This window comes from Aphanomyces astaci (assembly GCF_000520075.1).
Source record: "Aphanomyces astaci strain APO3 unplaced genomic scaffold supercont1.19, whole genome shotgun sequence".
NCBI lineage: Eukaryota > Oomycota > Saprolegniomycetes > Saprolegniales > Verrucalvaceae > Aphanomyces > Aphanomyces astaci.
In genome coordinates, this window is record NW_009798282.1 from 603,628 (window position 1) to 626,072 (window position 22,445).

At 52.4% G+C, this 22,445-nt stretch overlaps 3 protein-coding genes across 4 annotated transcripts; 1 reads left to right on the plus strand and 2 right to left on the minus strand.

The window, feature by feature from the left end:
• Window positions 1–2,924: 2,924 nt before the first annotated feature.
• H257_08610 lies at window positions 2,925–3,847 on the minus strand. Of its 2 annotated transcripts, XM_009834573.1 has the most exons (4): window positions 3,724–3,847; window positions 3,498–3,644; window positions 3,211–3,429; window positions 2,925–3,138 (listed from the first exon to the last, which is right to left on the minus strand). In XM_009834573.1, exons 1-3 carry the CDS (start codon window positions 3,731–3,733, stop codon window positions 3,323–3,325), a joined length of 264 nt encoding a protein of 87 aa, XP_009832875.1. In that variant the 5' UTR covers window positions 3,734–3,847; the 3' UTR covers window positions 2,925–3,138; window positions 3,211–3,322. The 2 variants fall into 2 exon arrangements, with proteins under 2 accessions (XP_009832875.1, XP_009832874.1); XM_009834572.1 differs by having other exon boundaries at window positions 2,925–3,429.
• A 147-nt stretch (window positions 3,848–3,994) lies between these two features.
• H257_08611 (hypothetical protein) lies at window positions 3,995–22,151 on the minus strand. Its single transcript, XM_009834574.1, has 35 exons — window positions 21,866–22,151; window positions 21,729–21,798; window positions 21,373–21,656; window positions 21,151–21,294; window positions 20,648–21,094; window positions 20,448–20,567; window positions 20,260–20,384; window positions 20,151–20,195; window positions 19,810–20,084; window positions 19,580–19,738; window positions 19,160–19,500; window positions 18,880–19,074; window positions 18,610–18,815; window positions 16,523–18,537; window positions 15,106–16,329; window positions 13,873–15,042; window positions 13,240–13,813; window positions 12,746–13,158; window positions 12,161–12,684; window positions 10,789–12,093; window positions 10,414–10,716; window positions 10,227–10,343; window positions 10,048–10,161; window positions 9,796–9,993; window positions 9,395–9,664; window positions 8,989–9,288; window positions 8,586–8,915; window positions 8,108–8,524; window positions 7,283–8,043; window positions 7,023–7,209; window positions 6,619–6,964; window positions 6,292–6,537; window positions 5,356–6,228; window positions 4,882–5,270; window positions 3,995–4,804 (listed from the first exon to the last, which is right to left on the minus strand). The coding sequence occupies exons 1-35, from the start codon at window positions 22,136–22,138 to the stop codon at window positions 4,505–4,507; spliced, it is 15,060 nt and encodes a 5,019-aa protein (XP_009832876.1). The 5' UTR covers window positions 22,139–22,151; the 3' UTR covers window positions 3,995–4,504.
• H257_08612 (glutaredoxin) lies at window positions 4,006–4,477 on the plus strand. Its single transcript, XM_009834575.1, has one exon. The coding sequence runs from the start codon at window positions 4,048–4,050 to the stop codon at window positions 4,372–4,374; it is 327 nt and encodes a 108-aa protein (XP_009832877.1). The 5' UTR covers window positions 4,006–4,047; the 3' UTR covers window positions 4,375–4,477.
• Window positions 22,152–22,445: the final 294 nt, after the last annotated feature.

Here is a 22,445-nt window from a genome sequence, read left to right on the forward strand (position 1 = left end):
TTACTGCCATTAATACTTGGTATACGAATGCAATGTATAAGGAATTGAATAAGCAGTTTGAAAATATCAAATGGAAGCCATTTCAACAGACTATCTTAGATATTTGTAGTAAATCAGCTGATGAACGAGCTATTTATATCATTGAGGATGTTGATAAACGTAAAGGTAATACTCTTCTCAAATCTGGTAATATTGGTAAATCATTCATCTGCAATAAGTTAGATTTGGATTACAATGTCATTATTGCTGATGGTAAAAAAGATAGCATTTTTAATCAAATTAAGACACAGATGGACAAAGGTAATATACCAAATGTAATTATTCTAGATGTACCTCGGCAAGGAAAAGACTATATTAATTTGGTGCTCTAGAACAAATTAAAATTGGAACAATTTACAGCGGTAAATACGAAGGTGGAAAATGCATATATCCATATCCTCATGTATTTGTACTAACTAATTTCAGAGTTGATACGTCTCAATGGAGTGCTGACCGAATGAGATTTATTAATATTGAGAATGGTAATATAGCTACTTTTAGAGAACCAAATGAAGATGGTGTATATGATGATGTAATTGATACATCGGATATTAACTATAAAGAAAAATATTGCGATCTTCTAGCTCAATGTGAAATTTTAGAAAATGAAAATGAATCTCTTAAGAAATTAAAATTAAGACGATAGTCTTATAACTTTAAAAACGCACACAGTCCGTTATAAAATTACAATTTTAAAAATACTTTCTTAATTTTTTTGTTTCGAGCGACAGTTAGTGTCTTTAATTCATTAATTAATGTTGGCACATTTGTTTGCTCAGGTGACGAGCTCGGTTGCGGTTTACTGTTAGTTGCATCTTGAGTACGAATTCTTTTTTTTGCTTAATTAAAATTCTCATGACGAACGTTTAAGCCTTTATATATAAATGCAAAGCCTTTACTACAATCTGTGAGTGTATATATTTAAGAAGATATTAATAGGAAAATATTAATAGCTGGGTCTTTAATGTACTTCGAAGTATAAAGGAACACCATTTTGATCCGTAAATGCAATTACCTGGATATTAGCAGTAGTAGCAATATCGTAATAAACCAGATTAGTTGGTTCAGTCTTAATTATACTACCATAACTAACTCCGGGCAGTTGTAGCTGTGTAAATAATAGTTGAGTCATTATTTAAAGCCATTGCATCATTAGCTAAATTACAAGTTACATTAATACTAGATACTGGACTAACAGTCCGGACTGTAAATTGTGGTACATATAACGAGTTGTAAGTAATAGTTGAAGTATTTCCATCAAATACAGATGATTTACCTGTATTGTATCTGAACTGTTTACATGACTTGTTCATGGAATTCGCAAGGTGAGCCACCTTGCTCCTTTTTAATATCCAATCAGAGTCCATCACACCTTGTTTCTTACACACGATTGGCTATAACACTGACAGAAGACGTTACAATTTTGAACTTTGAATTTTGTAGTAGAGCTTTGTGTGATGCTGCTCCAGAGAATTGTGCCCTTATGAGTGCACTCCGACTATGTCCAATGTGATTCTCCCCTTACAGCTAACATTATGTTGTGCGCTCGGTTGGGTCGCAATGTCGTGGTGGCTCTGGTGGGGCCAACGCGGTGGCGCATGAGGTCTTGGTAGCACCCATCGCAAACGCAAAGTGCTAAAGCCGCCACTTCAGCACTTGCGATGGGTGCCACCAAGACGTCTTGCGCCACCGCCCGCGCAACCACGTGATCACACCGGCAGGGAGGTGTACGGCACCGACACGGGCTGGATGGTGGAATATGGGATGACCAATTTCATTGGGTTAGTAGACAAGTGGTGAAATGAGACCTGTTAGAATTGTCCGAGTCCTGAATACCACATCACATGATCTTGCTCTCATACACAACCTACAATTATCTCAAGGCTCCTTGCATCAACCGTCATCACAGGAATATATCGCAACAGGGCGTGATGAATCGACGCAGGGATTTTCGTGATTTCACCGCATCTGATTGGACAAAATTAGACAATTTTGAATTCGCAAGGGTGACCTGCCTTGCGAATTCCAAAAAGAGACAGACACATGAAAAATAAAAATCATCAATACAAACTTTAAGATATATTTAATTGAAACTATACAATTTCAGAATTATTTATGGACTTCGCAAGGTGGTTCACCTTGCGCTTCATACAAAATTGCCTATTTCACCTTGCTTTTTCTGATTAATGATGTTCAAAACAATATTTTTAACTTTTCTGTTTTCTCTGGGAAAATCAATCTCCTTCAGATCTTGTGATTCTGTATTTTTGTCTTTCAAACTTCTGAAATATTTGTATTTGTGTTTTTTTTGTTGCTGAACTTTTTTCAAACTTCTGAGTAACTTGTATTTGTGTATTTCTTATTAAATACATAAATACAAAAAGACAGTGGGTATAGGACTTTTGAAATATTTCTGCATTTCTTGTTTCTACTCTAATCGAGTAGGCTCCTTTCTAACCGCTTTACGCTGACTATTCGTCAACTTCTCTTCTCCGAGAGTAATTCCCCTTTTAAGTTCTTCTACTCCCGTTTCACTTTGTGAGCGTACTAGTAGCGAGCATGCTAGAGGGTCCCTAACTCTCTCTCCTCTATTATTTTTTTTTGTAACAAGTACCTACGCAGTGTTTAATTCAATCGCAGACGAGCCTGGTATTGTGCAGGGAATCCAAAGGTCGGTATCCTCGGTTCATTCGGTGTCGTATATGGCTCGATGAACCTCTCTTTCGACAAGTTCATTCTCAACAACCTGAACGGTTGTATGTACTATGTACTCCAGCACCAAATCCTGTCAACCACGAGCTTTATGGAATATTTAACCCCAGTTTTTTCAGCTTAAGCGTTCAAAACGAGCGAATACGACGGGGGACCAATGACCAACACAGACGCCCCTTTCACATGCACGTATATTTATTCCGAGGGTGGAACCCTAGACGTCCTCGTACGTCACTTTCACCATTTACTCGTTGTTGAGTCGGTCGTTACGTTCGTCATTGGAGGTTAGCGAACGGACGACAATGTGTGGCGCACAATCACAATCAAATCCAAATCGTTTTGCAACATGCGCGTAGCCACCAAATTGCCCGGTGCGTCCGTCCATACCTAGATCAATCATTATTAAAGATACGACTAGCCTTCCCGCAATACAACACGACCAAGATGCAAGGCTCGCACCCTGGCGTCTCAGTTCCACTGTACGTGGATCCATCGCCCCCGGGACGGCAACCAAGCCGCGGACTTCCTATCAAAATGCGGACGCCTCCGCCAGTTTTGACTCCCTACACGATTACAAGTCCCCCGCCGTCCCACCGGCAGCCTCAGCGACCCTCCTGGACTTCCTCGACGAGGACCTCTCCTTCAACCCTGGTTGATAGCACCCCCCTACATCAGTAGCTTTGCTTGTATAAGTCTCTGAAATACACAATATCTCTCTAAAAAAAACACGACCAAGATATACATACCAGCGTCGGTCAACGGCGCTGGGTACGAGTCTTGGCTGTGGTGGGCCACCGACGGCACCACCGGTTGCAACGCATTGGGCCAAAACTTGACGATGGGATCGTCGCTACTGAAGAAGGCTACATTCGACATGTTGGGTAGACCGTAGCCTACATACACTATCACTATGAGCCATGTCTAGTAACTACTACAGTAGAGTTGTGTGTAGTATGTACTACAACCTCGTACCTTGACTCATGTCTGGGTAGTGCAGTGGCACACTGGTGCGAGCGTCGCATGGCTGGTGGACTTTGTTGTGATCCAATCGACGGACGAGGCCGTTTGAGCTGCACGTCAAAGTGCAGTGTGTGAAATTCCATTATTACTAGTGGTCGTGATGGATTCGCTCTTTTCATCAGTTGGAGTATTGGCTAAGCGAATACCTCTGCCATTTCGGCAGATGACATGCCAGTCGGGTCATTTGATTGGGTAGGTCCAACCTGCATTCTGGCTGGCTTCAATAGAATTCAACTCCAAGTGAGATTTGAGTATTGCCACCATCAATTGCTCATCATGGCCACCGGACTCCAGTTTGTCAAGAATGCAATCGCTCAGCATGCCGTGGTCGTGTTCTCCAAGACGACATGTCCGTACTGTGTGATGGCCAAGGAAGTGCTCAAGTCCACCGGCGCGACGTTCCACGTGGTGGAATTGAACCGGATGGGGGACGAACCCACGGGCGACGACGTGCAGAACGCGTGCTTTCAGCTCACGGGCCAGCGCACCGTGCCGAATGTGTTTGTCAGTGGCACGTCCATCGGCGGAGGAAGCGACACCAAAGCGTTGCACCGATCCGGCAAACTCGTGCCGATGCTGCGCGAAGCCGGCGCCTTGCCGTGATGGACTTCCCGTGAGGTAAATTTCCAGTTAACGTTAACACACCAAATTCCTTCACGCACAATTGACGTATTCATAACAGACAAGCAATCATATATATATATATATTCCCCACATCGACGCGACCACACTACTACTCTTCGTCTTGCACCACTTGGATCGGGAAGAACTTCTTGGCTGGAATGCGCGCCTGGGCAGTGGCCGGCGGCGGCGCGCCGCACATGAGCCATTTGGTCGGCTCCTTGAGCATCGTGCATAATTCTTCGCTCACGGTGCGCTTCCGAGAGGTGGAATGCTTGGCGGCGAGCTGTAAGATGGTCGTGTCCAGCGGATTGTTGGGGTTGAGCACCTTGGTGGCATCACGGACCTGGTCTTTGCCCTGGTTGGCCGCCTCAGCAAACGACCATGTCACGTTCCGCTTAAAGGGCGAAATCTACTTCAACATAAGTGTGTCCACACTCCTGTTTATTTCCACATGTCTCACGCGACAAGGTTGAAGAAGGCTCGTACCGGTGGCTTAGCTTTGGGCTCGACCGCCAGCGATTTCCAATTTTCTTCGTCTGGCGACAAGAGCTGCGCCACGTCGGGCACATTCAAATGCACACCAGGCTCAATATCATTCATGAGGCTCTTGCGCTGCCCTTTGCGCCACTCTGCCATCTGTTTCTCGCTCCATTCGTCCAGCGGTTGGTTGGTCGAATCGTCCACAGGCTTGACGGTCTCAGTCGTTCCTGCCAGCCCTTCCGTGTGCGTTGCCATGGCCTCCAGCAGCTCGGGGGTTCGACTGATGCTGAACGTGCCATCTTTGTGCATTTGCACGAGTTCATCCAACTGGCGGCTGTGCGGCAGCCAGTGTTTGGTCACCACGCTGTACGCTTCGCTATGTCGTGTACTCAACCCTAACATTCAAGAACAAACACAAACAACGTCCACGTCAGAAACAAAAAGGCGAAACAACCGAACTGCTTCAGACAGTTACTATACCCTTGGGCACGACACAGTGTTGCTGGATCAAGTGCAGCAACTCAGGGGTGCGTTCCGAGTGCAATTTGCGATTGTTGATGCACCGCTCGGCGTGCTGCACCAACTCTTCGAGCAACCCCATATTTTCATTGTACCGCCACAGAATGTTCTGTAGCGCTTCGTTCTCTCGTGGACGGAGCTGGTAGCACTTGGTGTTGATCTCCTTGAGCAAGTGCTCCGCCTTGAGCATGTGCATCTTGTTCTCGCCAGACATGAGCAGCAAGTCGTCCAGCAATACCTTGACCCCTACCCCAATCTGGGCAGCGGGGGAGGTGTCGCACCACCCGACCCCAAACTGCCACCAGCGATGGCGAATGGCAAACGCGGCCGACGCCCACTGGAGCCGCTGCATGTAGTACTGCCCGTCCAAAGTCTTGAGCTTGATGGGGGTGTCGTCGCAGCCCAGCAGCCAGTCGGCCATCATATACCCGAGCGTGAGCTTGGACTTGTCGTCCGGCAGCGACGTCTGCTGGATCGTTTCAAACGTCAGGTGGATGTCCATCGCGTCCACGGCCTTTTGAGTCGCCGCGTCGAAGCGAGATGCAAACGACGAGTGTTTTTGGAATGCATGCGCCGTGGTGCGAAGGGCGGCGTAGTACGCCATGGCCTTGGCGTTCTCAGCCGTCGGACACGCTTTGGCAAGGGATTCCGACGGAGGTTTGATCTTGCCGGGGTTCTTACGTGCGGCCTCCAACAGTTCGTCCCGCGTAAACGCTTCGGGGGGCAGCCGACACTGGAGCGTCAATAGCCCCACCGCCATGTCTTCTTTCGTGAGCACTTGGTCTCGTTTGGCTTGCACTAGGGCCCGCGCACATCGGTCCAGGGCGGCGTACCCTAGATAGTTGTTGGTTGAGCCACTTCCATATAAAGTGTTTAAGTTTGGAGAGAGAATCATACCAGCTAGTCGCGCAGTGTACGCTTCGTGCACGAGCCAGTCGTGGAACCGGTGGACGAGCACCATGTAGTCGCCGCTCATGTCGAGCTCGACGACATCCGCTAGCTCCTTCATCAGCGCGGGCGACGCCACGGGGAACGTCTTGACCAACGAATTGCGCTTCCGCATCGCCTCTACGAGCAATTGCTTGCGCAACGCCTCCACGTGCCTGTCTACAATGCCCAAATGTCCATGTTCCTTGTTCATTCCTACAGAATTAACACCAGATAATTTATTATCCCTTTCGTCTGGGGGCTTCAATAATTTATGACACGGCAATTCTACAGTACCTAGGGCATGCGTGTTGATCCGCACCCCTCTGCAAAACACGGGGTCGCCCTTCTTGTCCAAGTTGTGCCCTACCAGCAGGTCCTGGATGTCGGACGTCTTGGACGGCAGGGGAACTTCCTTGACCTGGTTGGCGACCATGATGGAACACACTTTGGCGTAGCTGGCGTTGGCCGGTACGTTGATGCCCAATCGCGTGAGTTGCTCCTTTTGCATCGTGTTCAACAGCCCCTTGACCAAGTCCTCGGCTTCGGTCGTGGACAGGTACCGCTTTTTCAGCTCGTACAAGAGCTCCGTGAATGTTTCTGGCACGGCTAGCTCATGGTTTTGGTTGACGCAGTGTTTCACCTATACAATCCCAATACATGCATAAACGAAATCGACATATCAAATGATCAATTCGTACCTTCCACAACAAATCACCTTTACCCACATCTTCGAGCACATTGTACAGCTCCACCACACGTTCTGGGTTTGGCAGGGGCAAGTTTTGCTCGACCAAGAGCTCCAGGTTGTCAATCTCATCCAACACTGCACGTGGCCACAGTCCCGTGGATTTGTGGATATGGTCGATCTGAGACACTGGCATGGACCTACAAATGCACCATATATATTCCCATGTGATATACTAACCCTAATTGGTCAAAGTGACGACAATGCACGTACTTTGGCAAGACCCCGCGGTCCATGAGTGCTGCGCGGACGTTGTCGCATGTGAACAGCATCTCTTGTTTGGTGATCAGCAGTCGTGAGTCGCGTCCGTTCTCGGAATACGCGAGCCAGTTGTCTCGTTCGGCGTCAGTGGTGATGCGGTGGTATGGCAGGCGGATCAGCTCTCGGCGGGATTCTTCCTGGGCATACCATTCCATCAAGCCCTCGACACTCTCTTCGTCGTGGGCCTTGGTCGATGTTGAAGGCAATTTCGCGTGATCTTTGATCAAATTGAACTTGCGAAGGGCGAGCGGGGCCTCTTGGCAGTGAATTTTGTGCGCCAACTGCATCTCCAAAAAGTCACTCAACCACGTCTCAACCTGCGCCCATCTAGCGGTCACGGCCTTGAGCGCGATTTCATCCACGTCGCTAAATCCTTCGCACTGCTCGTTGAGGAGCATGAGCAGGTCATTCGTGCGGCGCCAGTGCAGGCCATGGGTGTCCATAAGACGCAGCTCGTTGATCGGTCCGTCGTGCTTGGTCAGCGCCACCCATCGGAATTGCACCGTGGACACGGCGTCGGCATGCCGGTCGTTGAGCCCTTTCGAGCACTTTTGAGCGACGAAATTCAGCAACAACGGTGCACGCCCCATGTGCAACTTGTTGCGTTCTTTCATTTGAACGAGCTCTTCCAGCGCGCCTTCCAGCGCCAGCCACTTGCCTTGGACTTGTAGCCAGGCCGTGTTGCGAAGGACGTCTAGGCCCTCGATTTCCGACTACAAACGACAATCCATTTTCATGCCAACACGTCGCACCTGTATATGTAAAACAACTACTTACCTCGATTTCGGCAATGAGGTGCGGCGTGCGCGTCGCGTGAATCTGCGGCTGCGACTGAATCTCCAGCAACTCGTTCAACTTGGGCTGCAAGTTCACCCACCGCGTGTGCACCTTGACCACGACTTCACGATACATGTGTACTTGGGACGAAAAGTTGGCCAAAAACGTTGGCAGTTGGCGCTTGTGGCTGAGAAAGATGTCCCACACGTGCTCCAGGAGCGTCGGTGTCGTCTCCCAGTGCAATTTGCCCGTGGATTGGAGTCGCAGCGCCTCCAAATACCCAAGGAGCGTCTGCCACCGACGACGTTGGGCGGGCACCACGGCCGAATTCACCCGGCGACGGGATACTTCAAACTGGTAAATGTACTGGGCTTTGTACTCTTTAAGCAATACGATCGCTGTTTCCAGCAAAGATACCTAGACATATGATCAAGTCCGTTTATGCTAATGATGGATCATCAGTGGATAGGAGTAGTACCTCTGAAAACGTCAACTTTGTCTTGACGTGCACGGTACCCCGTCGGAGAATCCGGTCGTAGCCGGAATTAGCTGGGGTTTTCTGGTCGCGGTACATTCGATCCAAATGAAGCGCGTATTGCTGGTTGTGTTCCTTCCGATCAATCAAGTCGATTAGCGGGATGATGGCGACACCCACGAGCTCGTCCCCCCGCACCCCCGCATGCCCCTTGGAGTCCTGGTCCACCAAAATGGAGATCTTGACGAATGAGCGCATGAGGTCGCTGACTAGTTGGGTGAGCTGAATCACCCGCGTTCGTTTTTGGAGTCGGTCAAACGTTTCAAAGTCCTCCTACAACAGCCCCCACTTGTGAATACCCCCCCCATATTCACATCTTGAAAGAAATATACATCGATCTACTCACATGATCCAAGTCTTCGACTTCGTCTTCGAAGAACGCCAGCAGTGACTGCGCCTTGTCCAAATGCACGTACGATGCCAACGCCATCGCCGCCATCTCGTCCAACTTTGGCAGCAGTTTCCGACTGCACACCCCATGCAGCTTGAGCAGTGTGCTGCGGAGGCGGTCGGTGGCCACATCGAAGGGCGACCGCTGCTCGACGTCCACTTCGTAGGTATCAGCCAAGTCCTCGTCGACGTAATCGGCCGACCATTTGCGTCGAACGAGCGATCGAGTGGATGACAGGCCCCGAGATGATTGCACCTAGGATATATCAGTTTTAGTAATCGACTGTCACATGCCAGTTTTCGAAAAAATGCACATATCTTTATATCATTTTTAGACAAGAAAATCGTAGCCACGAACGCACCAATTCCAAGACGGTTTCGGCCGTGGCAATGCCCGCGGCTAAAATGTGCTTGGCTTGCACTTGATTCAACGACGTCGGTGGCGGGGGTGGAAATGCGGATGCCGCCGTCAACGATCGAACTCCGCGGCTTCTTCCCGCGGGCGTTAAGCTGGCCTGGACGGTCAAAAGACGGACCAACCGCAACAGCTTCTGGACTTCCTTTTCTTGCTCAATCGCGTTGTTCACGACGATGACATTTGCCAGTTTGTCCGTCAAGCCCCGTTCGGCATGCTACAAGAAGTCACCAAACAACTCAATTGAGTGGCTGAAATCACGATGCACGAATGCCAAGATATGACAGCCTAAGCGGGAGGCTAACATATATATATATATATATATATATATAAGTATTTTGCGAATACCTTGGTTTTGAACTTCATGGACTGAGTGAGGAGCTCCATGGGGCTGAGAATCCACTTGTCGCGAGCTGAGCCAAGTCGAGCAAGAACGTTCGACCCTTCTTGGACATAAGTGTCACGACACACGCGGAATGTGAGGTTGCCTTGAGGTTCCTTGTTGAGGGGATCACCCTTCACGAACAGCACTTCTGTCCGAGTGGCCTATGCATGTCATGGTTAGGTTTATGATTATTGTTCCTTCATCAAGTACTGTACCTCTCGGGCTTGGATCTTCGCCAACGGCGTAGTGTGGATGCCAATGGTTTTGCCGGTTGTAAGGCTCACCACTTCTAGCGCCAGCATTGTCATGTGGGTCAAGTCCACCGTGGGCTACAACACGATGTATATGCAGGATAAGGCCACATACTACAAATGACAACATGACTAGTACATACATGGCCAAAGTAGAATTTCTTGAGTTTTTGGCTCTTCTCCCAATCGGGCAGTTTGCTCTTGAGGATTTCAGTGGTCGTCGTGCGCGGGTACTCAATGTCTTTCAAGTCTCGTACGACCTACATAAAGTTCCAACCCATCATGAATTCCTTTAATTGCTGATACAAATAACATGATAATAATTCATACCGTGCCATCAGATGCGACAGTGTAGCCGAGTCGATTGCGCCCGCCGCCATTCGGGGGCACTTCGTCGGTCATCAAGTACACCCGGACGCTAATGTCTTCGTCCTGGCGTTTGCCGTCGCGCAACATGGTCGTGTACAAGTCCCGAGCGCTGAGCACTTCGACGGTCAAGTTGTCTAGTCGAACATCAGCCAACGCAATGGAATGGGGCACCGCATCCGGATCGTCGACAAACTGAACGTCGCAGCGACCGGTGGAAGTCACCACGGGGCTCACCACCACCGCCGGACACAACGGAAGCAAGTCCTAATACCAATAAAAAATATGGTTAGAAATTTATATGCTCCAACGTATGGTCATCCGCACACGACCACGTACATGGCGCAATTGGCATTCTTGACGAAGCGTCGACTCGGCCAACGTGACTTCAAAGGTCGTGCCGTCAGTGGTCACGATATTCAACCGGACGTCGTCTAGGGCTTTCAGGGCAAGGGCTGGCTTGGGGTTGCCGCGCAAGTCCAAGCTGGAAATATCAGCATACAAAACTGCGTCGCTCGGCACATCGAGGGCGTCGGTACACATCAAGCTCCACGACTCGAGTTTGGTCGGTACATACACGAGGGATGATACTTCGGCGAGTGTCGACACGATCGCGTTTGCATGATCCAGCGCCGCCATCGCCGCGTCTGCCGCGCAGTTATTTTGCCCGACGAACGGCAACAGAATTTCAAAGCGCACGTGGATGGTGAGAAGGTGCGGGGCCACGCCCTTGATGCGCTTGCCGGTGCTCACATACGCCGCATCGATCGACCCCAACAAAGTCAAACTCACGTCCTTGACAGCTTTGCCGTTGATCGTGGATGTGATGGCGGCTACCCGGACGGACGGCATCTCCCGTGTCCATGGCAACCAGACATGCTGGATAGCGTCAACCAGCTGCCGCGTCAAGGCCGCCCCGACCTCTTGGGTCTTGCACTGATCCAGCAGCGCTCGGAAGGCTCGAGAGTTGGCTCCGGAAAGGTTGAGCGACCCCGGGATGGACACGTACGGCTCGGGCGCGACCGTGACCGCGACGATGTTGGCCCATGGAATTTGATCCTGCGGCTGGTTTTTCAAGTGCATCACTTTGCGCTTGTCGACGTCTTCCAGCTTCGATCCAAGCGTGTATCCGTGGTATTGCCCTTGCATGATTGGGGCCGCGTTGTCGCGTTCAACCAGTTGCACGAGGTTCCCCCGGAGACTGTCACGAGAGCTCACAGAGCCCACCGCCCCTGGCAGCTCCAACATGGTTTGAATCACATTCACATCTTGCCACAATCGCACTAGTTGGGCCGCCACGTCCGACCCAGGCAGACCACAAGCAACATCGACGAGATACACTGAGCTCAGATGGTACCGATCAGTGTTCCACCCTTCGTGGCCCAGGCGCAGAGAGTCGCGGGGAAGGGCCGCTGCCATCGTCCAGCTCTGGTCCTGCAGAACGTCGTACACATCGCCGTTTGGGTGGACGTGGGTGACCACACCGCGCACCAGCGTGGAGGTAGAAGCCGGACTCAGCCTATCGCGACCAACGTTTGCTTCCACCGCCAACGAACCTTCGATAAACTGCACCGAATACGTGCCGTTGCCATGACTTTCCGTGATTTTGGCCGATTTGGTAGCTTTCCCATGATCGGACGACACCTATATATATATACATTCATATGAGCGCATAATACTACATACGAAGCAGAGACACTGGTCATCGTACATGAACAAACTCGTGGAGTTGGAGTTGGGGCAGCACATCAGCTACAGCCACGCGCGGTAGAATTTGAACCAGATGGTCGCGACGGCACCATACTTCAACAGGTCGATTCGACACGGGCGGCACTTCGTCCGTGAAGGCCACCAAGTATGGCGTCTCTGGCGCGTCGTGACTTGCGTTGTAGTCGACAATGGTTGCTTGGCGCAGTTCGTGAAACAGTGTCACATCTCCAACATACACGACATCTCCAGGGTGGAGTTGCGGAAGGACGTGGTCTGGAATCGCCAACGACACGGACCAGTGCAGGTTGGCCGCGACGAGCACATCCACAAACTCGTCGGGGTATGTCTTGACGACGCGGCCAGGGTATAATTGGGTTGCTCCGTCCGGGTACTTGGAAGTTCCTAGCCGCACATCCACCAGGCGACCCACTTGGAGGGTGGCGCGAGTGGGGACATTGGCCTGGACGATGTCACCGACATGCAATTGCGGCAGCGATCGGGTGGCAGTCTCTACGTCGGGTAGGTCTAACCACCATCGAATCTCGCGTCAACTACACCACACCATATAAGTTTTGGTCAAGGATACCTGTCCAGTCGCAGAGCGATGCCAGGGTGCCAATGAGCCGGGGGGTGAGTTCCCCGTGCAGGCGCCCCGTGAGCTGCGACTTGGCTTCTGCGACAAAGCTCAGGAGTTTGGACCATCGTTTCAAAATATCGTCCAGGGGAACCGTGTGGCGGAACTGGAGCCGGTCCTTGGTGTTGGCGGCCAACGCGTGATGGAGCACAAACAAGAGCAACTTAGGCGTGTGTTTCCAGTGCAAAGTCGTACTCGCGTGCATTTTATGCAGCTGCGCCAACAAGACTTCACTGAGGTTTTGACCGGGCGACACTGGGACGTGGCACACATCCCACAGAAACTGCTCGGCAGTTTCGCCGAGCGCCGCCACACTCCGTGCGTCAAACTCCAAACTGGCGTGCTGGTACGTCTCGGTCAAGACGCTACACCACCATCATCAGACATGTTCACTTCAAATGCAAATTAAAAAACAACAAAGCAAACGAACGCAATCGACTGGTTACCGTTTGATGTAGTCGGCGCGGTTGAGCCCGACAAACGATACGACCAGCGACACTTGGATCACACTGGCGTCTCCTTTCTCAGTGCACTTGCACGCTACCGCCACGGGTGTGCTGTCCATCGCCGGATGCAACGGCCACGAGCCGACAAACGTGCGCCCTTTTTCAATGTGGTGAAGTACCACGTCGTACGCAGCCACCCTTGTGACGTCGTAGGTTAAGCCACAAATGGCCTGCTGGTGGACATGTTCTCGCAGCGCCTTCTTGCTGTCGTGGCTCATTTGCTCGGCTTTCGCATCGTACATGATCACATGCCCTTCCACTGTACGGGGCACCAACGCCCATGTCATCGTGTCCAGGAGATCGTCGTTGTCGACGCTGGCGAGCATAATTTCGGCTGCAAAACGAGTCAAGTGGTTGGACGTGTTGATAACCACTTGGGTGGACGGAGAGGCGGTTGTGTGATTCGCAGCTGCTCCTCCTACTACTGCCACCTTTTTGTCATCCACATAATCTTGGTGGGTCAACTTGAGCTTGAAGCGAAGTCGACCGAGCACTCCGTCTTCGTCCGAGTTGCCTATGACCGTTGCAACAATATGACATCTTGATTTCTGATATTTTTTGAATAGCTCTTACCTTTGGCTTTTGCCCACGTCGACTGGCCCGCCTTGGTGTCTCTCAAAAGCCGCTCAAACACTTCGACTTCGCCATTCTTGGACACGTCCAGCACCGTCGACGTCGCCGAGCCTCCGGGCCCCGAGTGGTGCAACTTGACTTTTCGAATATATCCGCGCTCGTCCTTGCCGAATTCGAGCTTGAGGTACCCCATGGGGTCGTTGGCGCTGTACGTGTCGTGGTCAAAAAGGCGCAGCAGCAGCGCTTTCTTATCGTGAAGATGCGTTTCGTCGGTTCGGCCAAGGGTAAACTGCTGATTTTTCCACTTGGGGTTCAGTGTGCTGGGCACGATGTCGGTCTTCCCGCAGGCCTTTTCTTCATCTTGCATGTTGACGAGCAAAACGACTACATACGGGTCGGACGTTCGGATGTCGGAAATGATCAACTTGCGCCCCTCGACAATGTCCACTTGCACGATCGACAAGACCGGTGGTTTGTTAACCTTAGCAGGGGACCCCAATGGTGACGAAATGGTTTTCTTGAGCCGATTGAACCAGTTGGAATCGTTGACGCTGCTCGCCTTGTTTTGCATTTGAATCGCCCGCTCCACCTGCTGCGCCAACGGCGGCGGCAGCGGTGTGCTCCCAACACACGTCTTCTTGTCATGTTTTTTCATTTCCACCCGAACGCGGACCATTCCGAGCTCCCGGCGCTGTAGCATCCCCCTCTCCGGGGCCAATTTGTACCACCAGTCGATCTCGCGCTGTTCCGACAGCGACTGTAGCTGGATTTTGAAGCAGCCCATGGGAGTTTCACCGTTGGTGCACTCGGCGAACTGGCTCACGCACCCCTCCAGGTCGGTGGGGCGGAACGTGTAGTTGAGGTCCAGGCACTTGTCGCGAACCTTTGCCGGGTCCAAGTCGCCGTCCATTGTCCGGAAGTCTTCGCGGAGCATGTCCTTCTCGATCACAGTCTCCATGTTGTTGTTGTACTCGACGTCGTACAGCAAAAACAAGTCGCGGATCGCAATCGGCTGCTCCAACCACGACGCCCGCGTCGTGATCTTGTAGCGTTCAAGCAGATCCTTCAACCGAAGCGGCGCCGCATCGATCAAGAACTGCTTCTTCACGGGGTACGTTGCGTCGGTAAAAGGTGTGCGGATGGCCACAATGCGCGCCGCATACTCGTACCCTAACGCGTTTTCCACCGTTAGACCCCCCCTCACCAACCAACCAAATTTAACATAATTTGTACCTGGAGTGTACTTGCGGGGGTCGGTAGGACCAGGATCAAACCGATTGCTTCGGGCATACTTGGCGGAAATCGCCAGTCCTTCGGCGCCTGCTTTCTTGAGCTCGGCGCGAAGGCGGGCGCGCACCTCCTTGACACGGCGGTCTGAGCTCCGGGGGGCGACTTGATCGTGGCCAAACACGCGGTTCATCAAGTGCTGGAACGACCCTTCGAGGTCGCTCGATGAAAAGTTGAGAGAATGCTCAATGCACTTCGAGTGTAACACTGCCGCGTTGAGCCGGGACACGAGCACCTTTTGGCGCTTCTCCAGCGTCACTTTGACGCCCGCCATGAGCATGGCCTGCATCCATACTTGGGAATCCTGCGCTTTGAGCACCACCTTGGCCTTCAAGTCGGGCAGTTTGCCCAGAAAACTCGCGTCCACGTCGGCGTCCGTCATGCGCATCAACTTGCTCGTGGACGGATGGGGGATCAAGAAAACGGGCTGGCGAATTTCAAAGCAGTCGGGGCCGTGGGCTGTCGGGTTGGCGTAAGTGACGATCGTGTTGGTACCGGACAAGTCGATGACCACCGTCGCATTGGTTGTATGAACAGACTCGTACAGGTACAGGTATTTGTGATCTGGACGGAAGATGCAGTACCGCCACTGCCATAGCGTTTCTTGGGGCAGTCGCAGCGATGTCGACACGTTCGGGACGGTCAAGTGGGGCACTTTGACTCGGCCGAGGCTCTCGACGGCGTCGACAGCGCTACCGATCATGTTTGACACGGAGCTCAGCGTTCCGAGGAACCCCGCGGCGTGGCTGGTCAGTTTCTTGCAAAACAGTTCGCCTTCGCTCGTATCGCAGTCGACCTCCCGTACCAAATCCAATGGCGCCGTGCTGTCCGCCGCGCGGATGTGCAGTCGCTCGAATTCGAGGTTGTGCATGCGGTAGAATCGGTCCGATTTGTCGGCAAAGTCGCGCTTCTCGCTCACGCTTTCGACAAGGCCAACGTCGAACAGCGCCTTGAGCCACACCACGACGTGCTCGCGACCCTCAGGCGCTTGCATCGCCTCCGCGTTCAGAAGCAGTTCTGGGTCGGTCCAATTCAACTTAGTGTTGTCGTCGCTGAGCTCGTTCCAGGCAAACTGCACCCACTCGTCTTGCCATAGCACGCTGGGGCGACGAAGGATCCACGACACTAGTCCTTCGCCCGTGAAGCACGCCGAGTACTTGAGCAGCAACCCTGTGGATATATCACGATTTGGAATCAGATTCCGACTATATGATAGATGGGGGTCTTTGGAATCAGAATCCGAAAAATATGATATATTGGGTCGTTGGAATCAGAATCTGAATATATGGTATGTTGGGTCGATGGAATCAGAATCCAAACTGTGAAGGGGAGTGGATAGAGTAGAAGGCGAGGTAATAAGTACCTCGCTCCATAGGTAAAAAGTCACTGAATGGTGCAAGGGCGTCTTGTCTGGCCTTGCGCAATGCTAGCCACGAATCCAAGTCGGCGTCCGGGAGTGGCATCTCGGGCAGCGATCGGACACCGGCGATCATCAGCAGCTGCATTTCTAGGTCCACAACGATCTTCTTGCGGACATGCACGTTCATTTCGTTGATGCGGCGGTTCAGCCACTCGCTGTCAGGGTGCGCGCTTAACGTGTGGACGGCGTTGAACTTGAGCATGTCGTCGCGCGAGAGCCCTTCAAACTCGTCGAAGAGGGCGATTTCCCGCAATGCCCCCAGGACATGGCGGTAGATGGCATTGAGTGCAGTGCCCAAATTATCGATTTGTCGGTTCTGGCGGGCCGTGAGGGCCCCCCGCAGCGCCTGGCGCCGAGCCAGGTATGTGTACACAACCACAGTTTCTGGAACCCACAGCGCTTTCCAGTTGAACGCGGCCATTTGTCTTTCCTTTCGCAAGACGTCATTGTACCATTCCGCGACGCCTTTAATCACCAAGGCAGTCGAGGTATTGGGGGTCAGCCCCGGCAGAATCACATCGTCGTCGACAATGCGAGGCGCGCAGGTGGTGCGGACGTGGATGGCACCGTAATACTTGTTGTACGGCTGAGAGGTCTCGGGGGGGACGATCTTTAAGTGCCAGTTGCCCACGCCCTCGTCACATGCGGCCAGGTCAATCTTGACCAGTCCCAAGCATGGATGGTCCAGCGAAGGAACGTCCGCAGAGCCTTGGTCAACGATCCGGATAACCAACGCCACCGTCCTGTCCAAGAAGGGCTTGTCCAGCACGAGAGGGGGCACGGAGCTGCTGAGGCTGATGCTGCCCGGATTATTGCTTCCAGCCGGAACCACATAAGTCCACGTGGACGTAGTCGCCGTGGGGGTCTTGCCCTTTTTACTCCACTTGCCCCCAAACTTGGGGGACTTGGGTTGTTCGTCGGTGGGGATATTCGACGCAGCCGTGGCCAGAATTTCCCCCCGTGAGTTGGTCGTGACGCCGGCGTGGTCAATCGAGTACGCAACTAAGGTCACAATCACGGCGGGGCGGACGCTCGGGTTCGGCAGTGGGAACTCTGTCAGCGACAACACTTGCAATTGCACTTGTTCCCACTTGTCGTGTCTCGCCGTTGTCGTCGAAGCTGAATGCACGACCGACGTGTCCACAGCATCATTGAATGCTTTCACGGGCTTCAACGTCCGGATGGGGACGCGGGAAAGGTACTCCCCTCTGCCGCCCGCCACCAACTTGACGTCCACGGTGCCGTCGCCTCGGACGTACGCGATTTCGCCTTGCACGTCGTAGCTCATGAGTTTTCGTATCTTAGAGATCGAGTCCAAGCTGTCTTCAAACAACACAAGGTACATGTCAGATGGAAACGGGGTGTAGTGGCGGACGCGGGCCGGAAAGTAGTTGCCGCCGTCCGCGCCACATTTGCGGAACGCCAGCACCTTCTGATCGTACTCGAGGACGTCCGTGATGGGGGCCGCGTCGACGTCACCCCACGGGGTGACCTTGCGCAGCTGCGACCTCGGCACGACCACCGAGTTGTGCGTTTCGTTCGGATTCCCGAGCTTCTTGAGCACACTCGTGTCCAAATCGGCCCAGTCGCGGTCGTAGAAATGCACCGACAGATGCGACATTTGAGTTACGTCAAAGTTGGACCCAAACACAAACTCTTGTGTCGGCCACACGGGGTTGCGGCTCTCATACACGGTGAGGCTTTGCCGTTTGGCGGCCAACAAGACGTCGCCACTGCCCCACACCGGCGTGACCGTGAAGAACGGATCCGCTTCCGAGTTGCGGTCACATGTGATGAGGTTCCGCCCGCACATGACGGTGACCCGGATGTCGTACGGAAAGCCTTCGTTCCGGTACACGACGGGGGGGCCAATATCCGCCAGGAGGCCTTTGTAGCTCAGCTGCAGTTGAAATCGGTCCGTGGTCCATTGCGGTTCGCTGCCAGCCACCGACACGGTCCTAACAGTGTCTCAGGGTGAGCGTTTTCGTCGAAACCGTGACGACGGTGGTCCTTTGATTGATTGTATGTACCGAATGATCTGACCGTCTTCATATACGGACTCGTCTTCTTCCATGGACAGGACCGCGTCCGCACCGACGCTTCCCTCGCTCGTCACAGACAACGCCGACGTCATGCTCGTCAGCATTTGATTCTGACGCATGAGCAACTTGGCGAGCACGGTCGCGTTGCCCATGACTTCGGTTTCAAGGCACAACTCCCCCAAATGCAAGTTTTGCTACATTCCATTCCACGGTGAACAATTCGTACATTAACAACCATCCGTCCGCATAAGGACATACCTTTTTCATCCATGGCTCGGGGGTGATGGGATACCGCTTGGTCACTGCGACCGAGTTGATCGAGGTGGTGGTGGCCGACCCTTGGCACAGATCTTGCAGAGGAATTTCCACCCGTCCTAGCGGCGTGCTCTTGCCAATGTTGTTGTGGTCTTTGACATGCACAAGGAGACTCTTGGCGTCGTTCAAGTCAATGTTCTATGACATGTGGTCGTCACCACCTCGAATTAGTACTACTACTACTACTACTACTAGCTGTTGCGAGTAGTCATGCAGGTCGTACATAGCCAAACGTAAAGTCCTCGTGCTTCCACACTGGGTTGAGCGTCTTGCTCACCACCGCCGTGCGTTTCTTCTCCTGCTCGTATGGCATGTCTTGGGGGTTGGTCAGAAACAGCGTGCAGTACGGATCGCTGTAGCCGTTCAAGTCGCCTGCGATAAAGTTGTGGCCAGACACAACCCGCACCCGCAGGTACGGCCGGTCATCCGTCATCACTTGGCTGCGCTCCATGCGCGACTCGTTGCGGCCGATGCGCTGCCGGCTCGGCGACACTTCGCCCGCCACGGGGGTCTTGCCCCAGATTGCATGGCGCACCGCCCCCACATTCAGGTTGATTTCACGTCCTAACCGTCATAACAATGGAGTAAATCTCGTTTGTGTACAATGTTGCTTTGGGGATTAGGAGCTAAATAAAAGGCGTACCGTCGCTGTCGTGCTGCACCACACGTTGGGATTGCATGTGCTTGATCGCTGGCGTCTTTGTAGCTTTGCGTGCCAAGTACGGTTTGTACATACGCTTGGCTTTGGTGACTGCCGCTGTGGGCTCGACGTCAATGCGTGCGTACGTGCCAACCCCAGGCACTACAACACAGCAAGCCATACCATATATTTAGCCTTCCTTGTCAATGCAAAATACTCCTGGGGCTTCTTACTGTTGACGCGATCCCCCAACTGCATGTTGTGGACCCCAACCACAGTCACGTCCAGCAACGAGTAGCCTTCAATATGCCCCCGACTCTGAAACACATCTTCGGGGGTTTGATGTCGCGTGTTGGCCTTGACCAGCTGCGAATGGGCGGCGTGGAGGTACCCGTTGACGCCGTAAAACTTGGGGTGGCGGATCTGGTATCCGTCTTCGGCACACGACACCCTTGCGCCGTCCAGGTCTCGCATGGACTGTAGCATAAGGAATTGTGCGCTTTCCAACCTACCACACGTATATATATATATGAGATACGGTCATCTACTAAGCCCGTGGAAATAACAGGCTTACTCTGTCTGTTCGATCGACTTGGCGTTGGCTGCAGCATTGATGGCCCTAGGTATGTTATGTTTGCGGTTGAGTATGTATGTGTGCTTGGCTTGTATTAGACTGAACGAACCGTTTGATTTGCTCGCGCTGTTCCTTTTCGCCTCGGGTTTCTCCAATGAGCAGCAATTGCAACCGCACTTCTCCGACTTTGGCCGGGGGCGACGCGTGCGAGTACAGCGGGTACCAGTTGGCCACCTATGTCACATATTTGTATCATCGCATGGATTGATTAAGAGGCAAGGAAGGACTAATAGGTACCTTGAATGCAGAGACTGTGTTTAGATCTACTTCCACCGACCCCAGGGCGACGCTCAGCTTGGCGTTTTCCACGTGATACAGTGTTGCTTTGACGTACCCCGCGCGGTCAATGTCTGCCACCTGCGACACATGGAATAAAGAAGATTAACGTGCAAAACACAGCACAAACACTTGAAATGAATTGAGAACTATTTACATACCCGGCCACACACAAAGTTGGCGTCGGGGAACACGGGGCAGATGGTTTTGAACTGCACAACGGTGCGGAAGAGCTCGTTTTTCATGGCCGCGTGCGTCTTGGCATCCAAGAGGGTGATTTCGCACATGGGGTTCACTGCGTTTGTGGGCTGACCCGTAGGGTCCTTCGGGTCGACGTACACCAAGTCCTTGGCTGCGACTACCGTCACTTCGAGGCGGTTGTCCGTTTCATCCAGCGACGACGTGAGCTGGTGCTTGGTGGGGCTGGAGCCGCGCAGCTCCAAGTTGCGGAAGAAGTCGGGGAGCCCCGCGCCTTTGAGGTTCATGATCAAGTGCAGCTCGCCGTGGTCTCGCTCGTCCATTTGCCGTTCGTTTTGGCCAAACGCGATCAAGTTTGTGGTCGGCCGTGCCCCCGTCAGCGGCGGGTCAATGTGAAACCAATGGTCAATCTAATGTATGTATGTATCGTCTGTTTGTTCCCGGGTTCCATGAAGGAAGGTCGTACCGTCTCCGATGACGTGGCACTTGCAACGTTCATCTTGAAGCAGCCGAGGGGCACGGTGACAACGCCAATGTTGTCGTCTTTGGTAAAGTTGTCGTGGTCGATGATTTCAAAGCGAATCGCGCCGACGGTATTCAAATCCAATTTCTACCCTCAACAACAAACATCCACACACATACAATCAGTACGAACGCACGATCGAGACAATAATCGGTTGCCACGTACGTCGCCAAATCGCATGTCACAGTTCCACACTGGATCCAACGCTTTGTCGATAATGTTGGTTTTCTGCGTCGTGTGTTTGATTGGGAATGCATTTTTGTCCAGTAGCGTCACCCCGACATACGGGTCACTTGTGCCGGACGTGTCGGCCGCAATCAGCCCCTTGGCTTGGACGACTCGGATGTTGAGCAATACCCCGCCTTGGACAACCGACGATCCTTGTCGGGACAGTTCTCGCGACTTGAGCGACGATGGCGGCGGCGGCGGCGGTGGTTCCAGCAACGACGCTAGGCACGAGTTGTCGTCAGTTATGAACCTAAACGAAGAAAAGGGGTCCTAGGGGGGGGTATGTACAGTACCTTTGCGCACGACATCTTTTGTGAATCGCGCAGCATCAAACAAGGCGTCAACCCACGCCTTCTTTTCCGCCTAGTTGTTCAGGTTGGATACTCAATCGTGATGTGATGAAACAAGGATGAGAGTGTGAATGACATACTTCAGTCGTGGCTTGCACGTAGAAGACTTCGGACGTCGGGGACGACTTGACGGACAAGCACAGCGTGTACCCTTGGTCGTTGTTCAAGCTCACGACCGTGTCCAGCCCCAGCTGAATCCGTCGTCGAGGCTCCAGATCCTCCTTGGACTCAAAGTACAATAGCTCGCCCGGCACGAGGCGGAAGTACCGCTTCCGCCAGTTGGTCACCAACGCCGCATCTTTGCTCCGCTTGGTCAGGTATCCCTCCTTGAGCACCGGTGGCGGACTCGTCATGACGAATTCCCACGCTTTCGAAAGTGAACAAACTCCGTTTGGAACAACTTGGAGGTGGTTACAATCTGACGCGACCTTTCAACATCCAATCTGACATGTACCTCTCGTGGTGATCGACAGAATGATGGTCGTTTGAAACCGTCAAGACATCAATTTGACTGTCGAACGACCTGTAGCGATCGATAGGTACAGTACGCTACATGCGTACGTACCTCTACAAAGTTTGTTAATTCGCGAAGGCCACAACAAAAGCTGCTTGATGATGACACTTTCATCGTTCATACTGGAAAATCAAGGGGTGCATTGG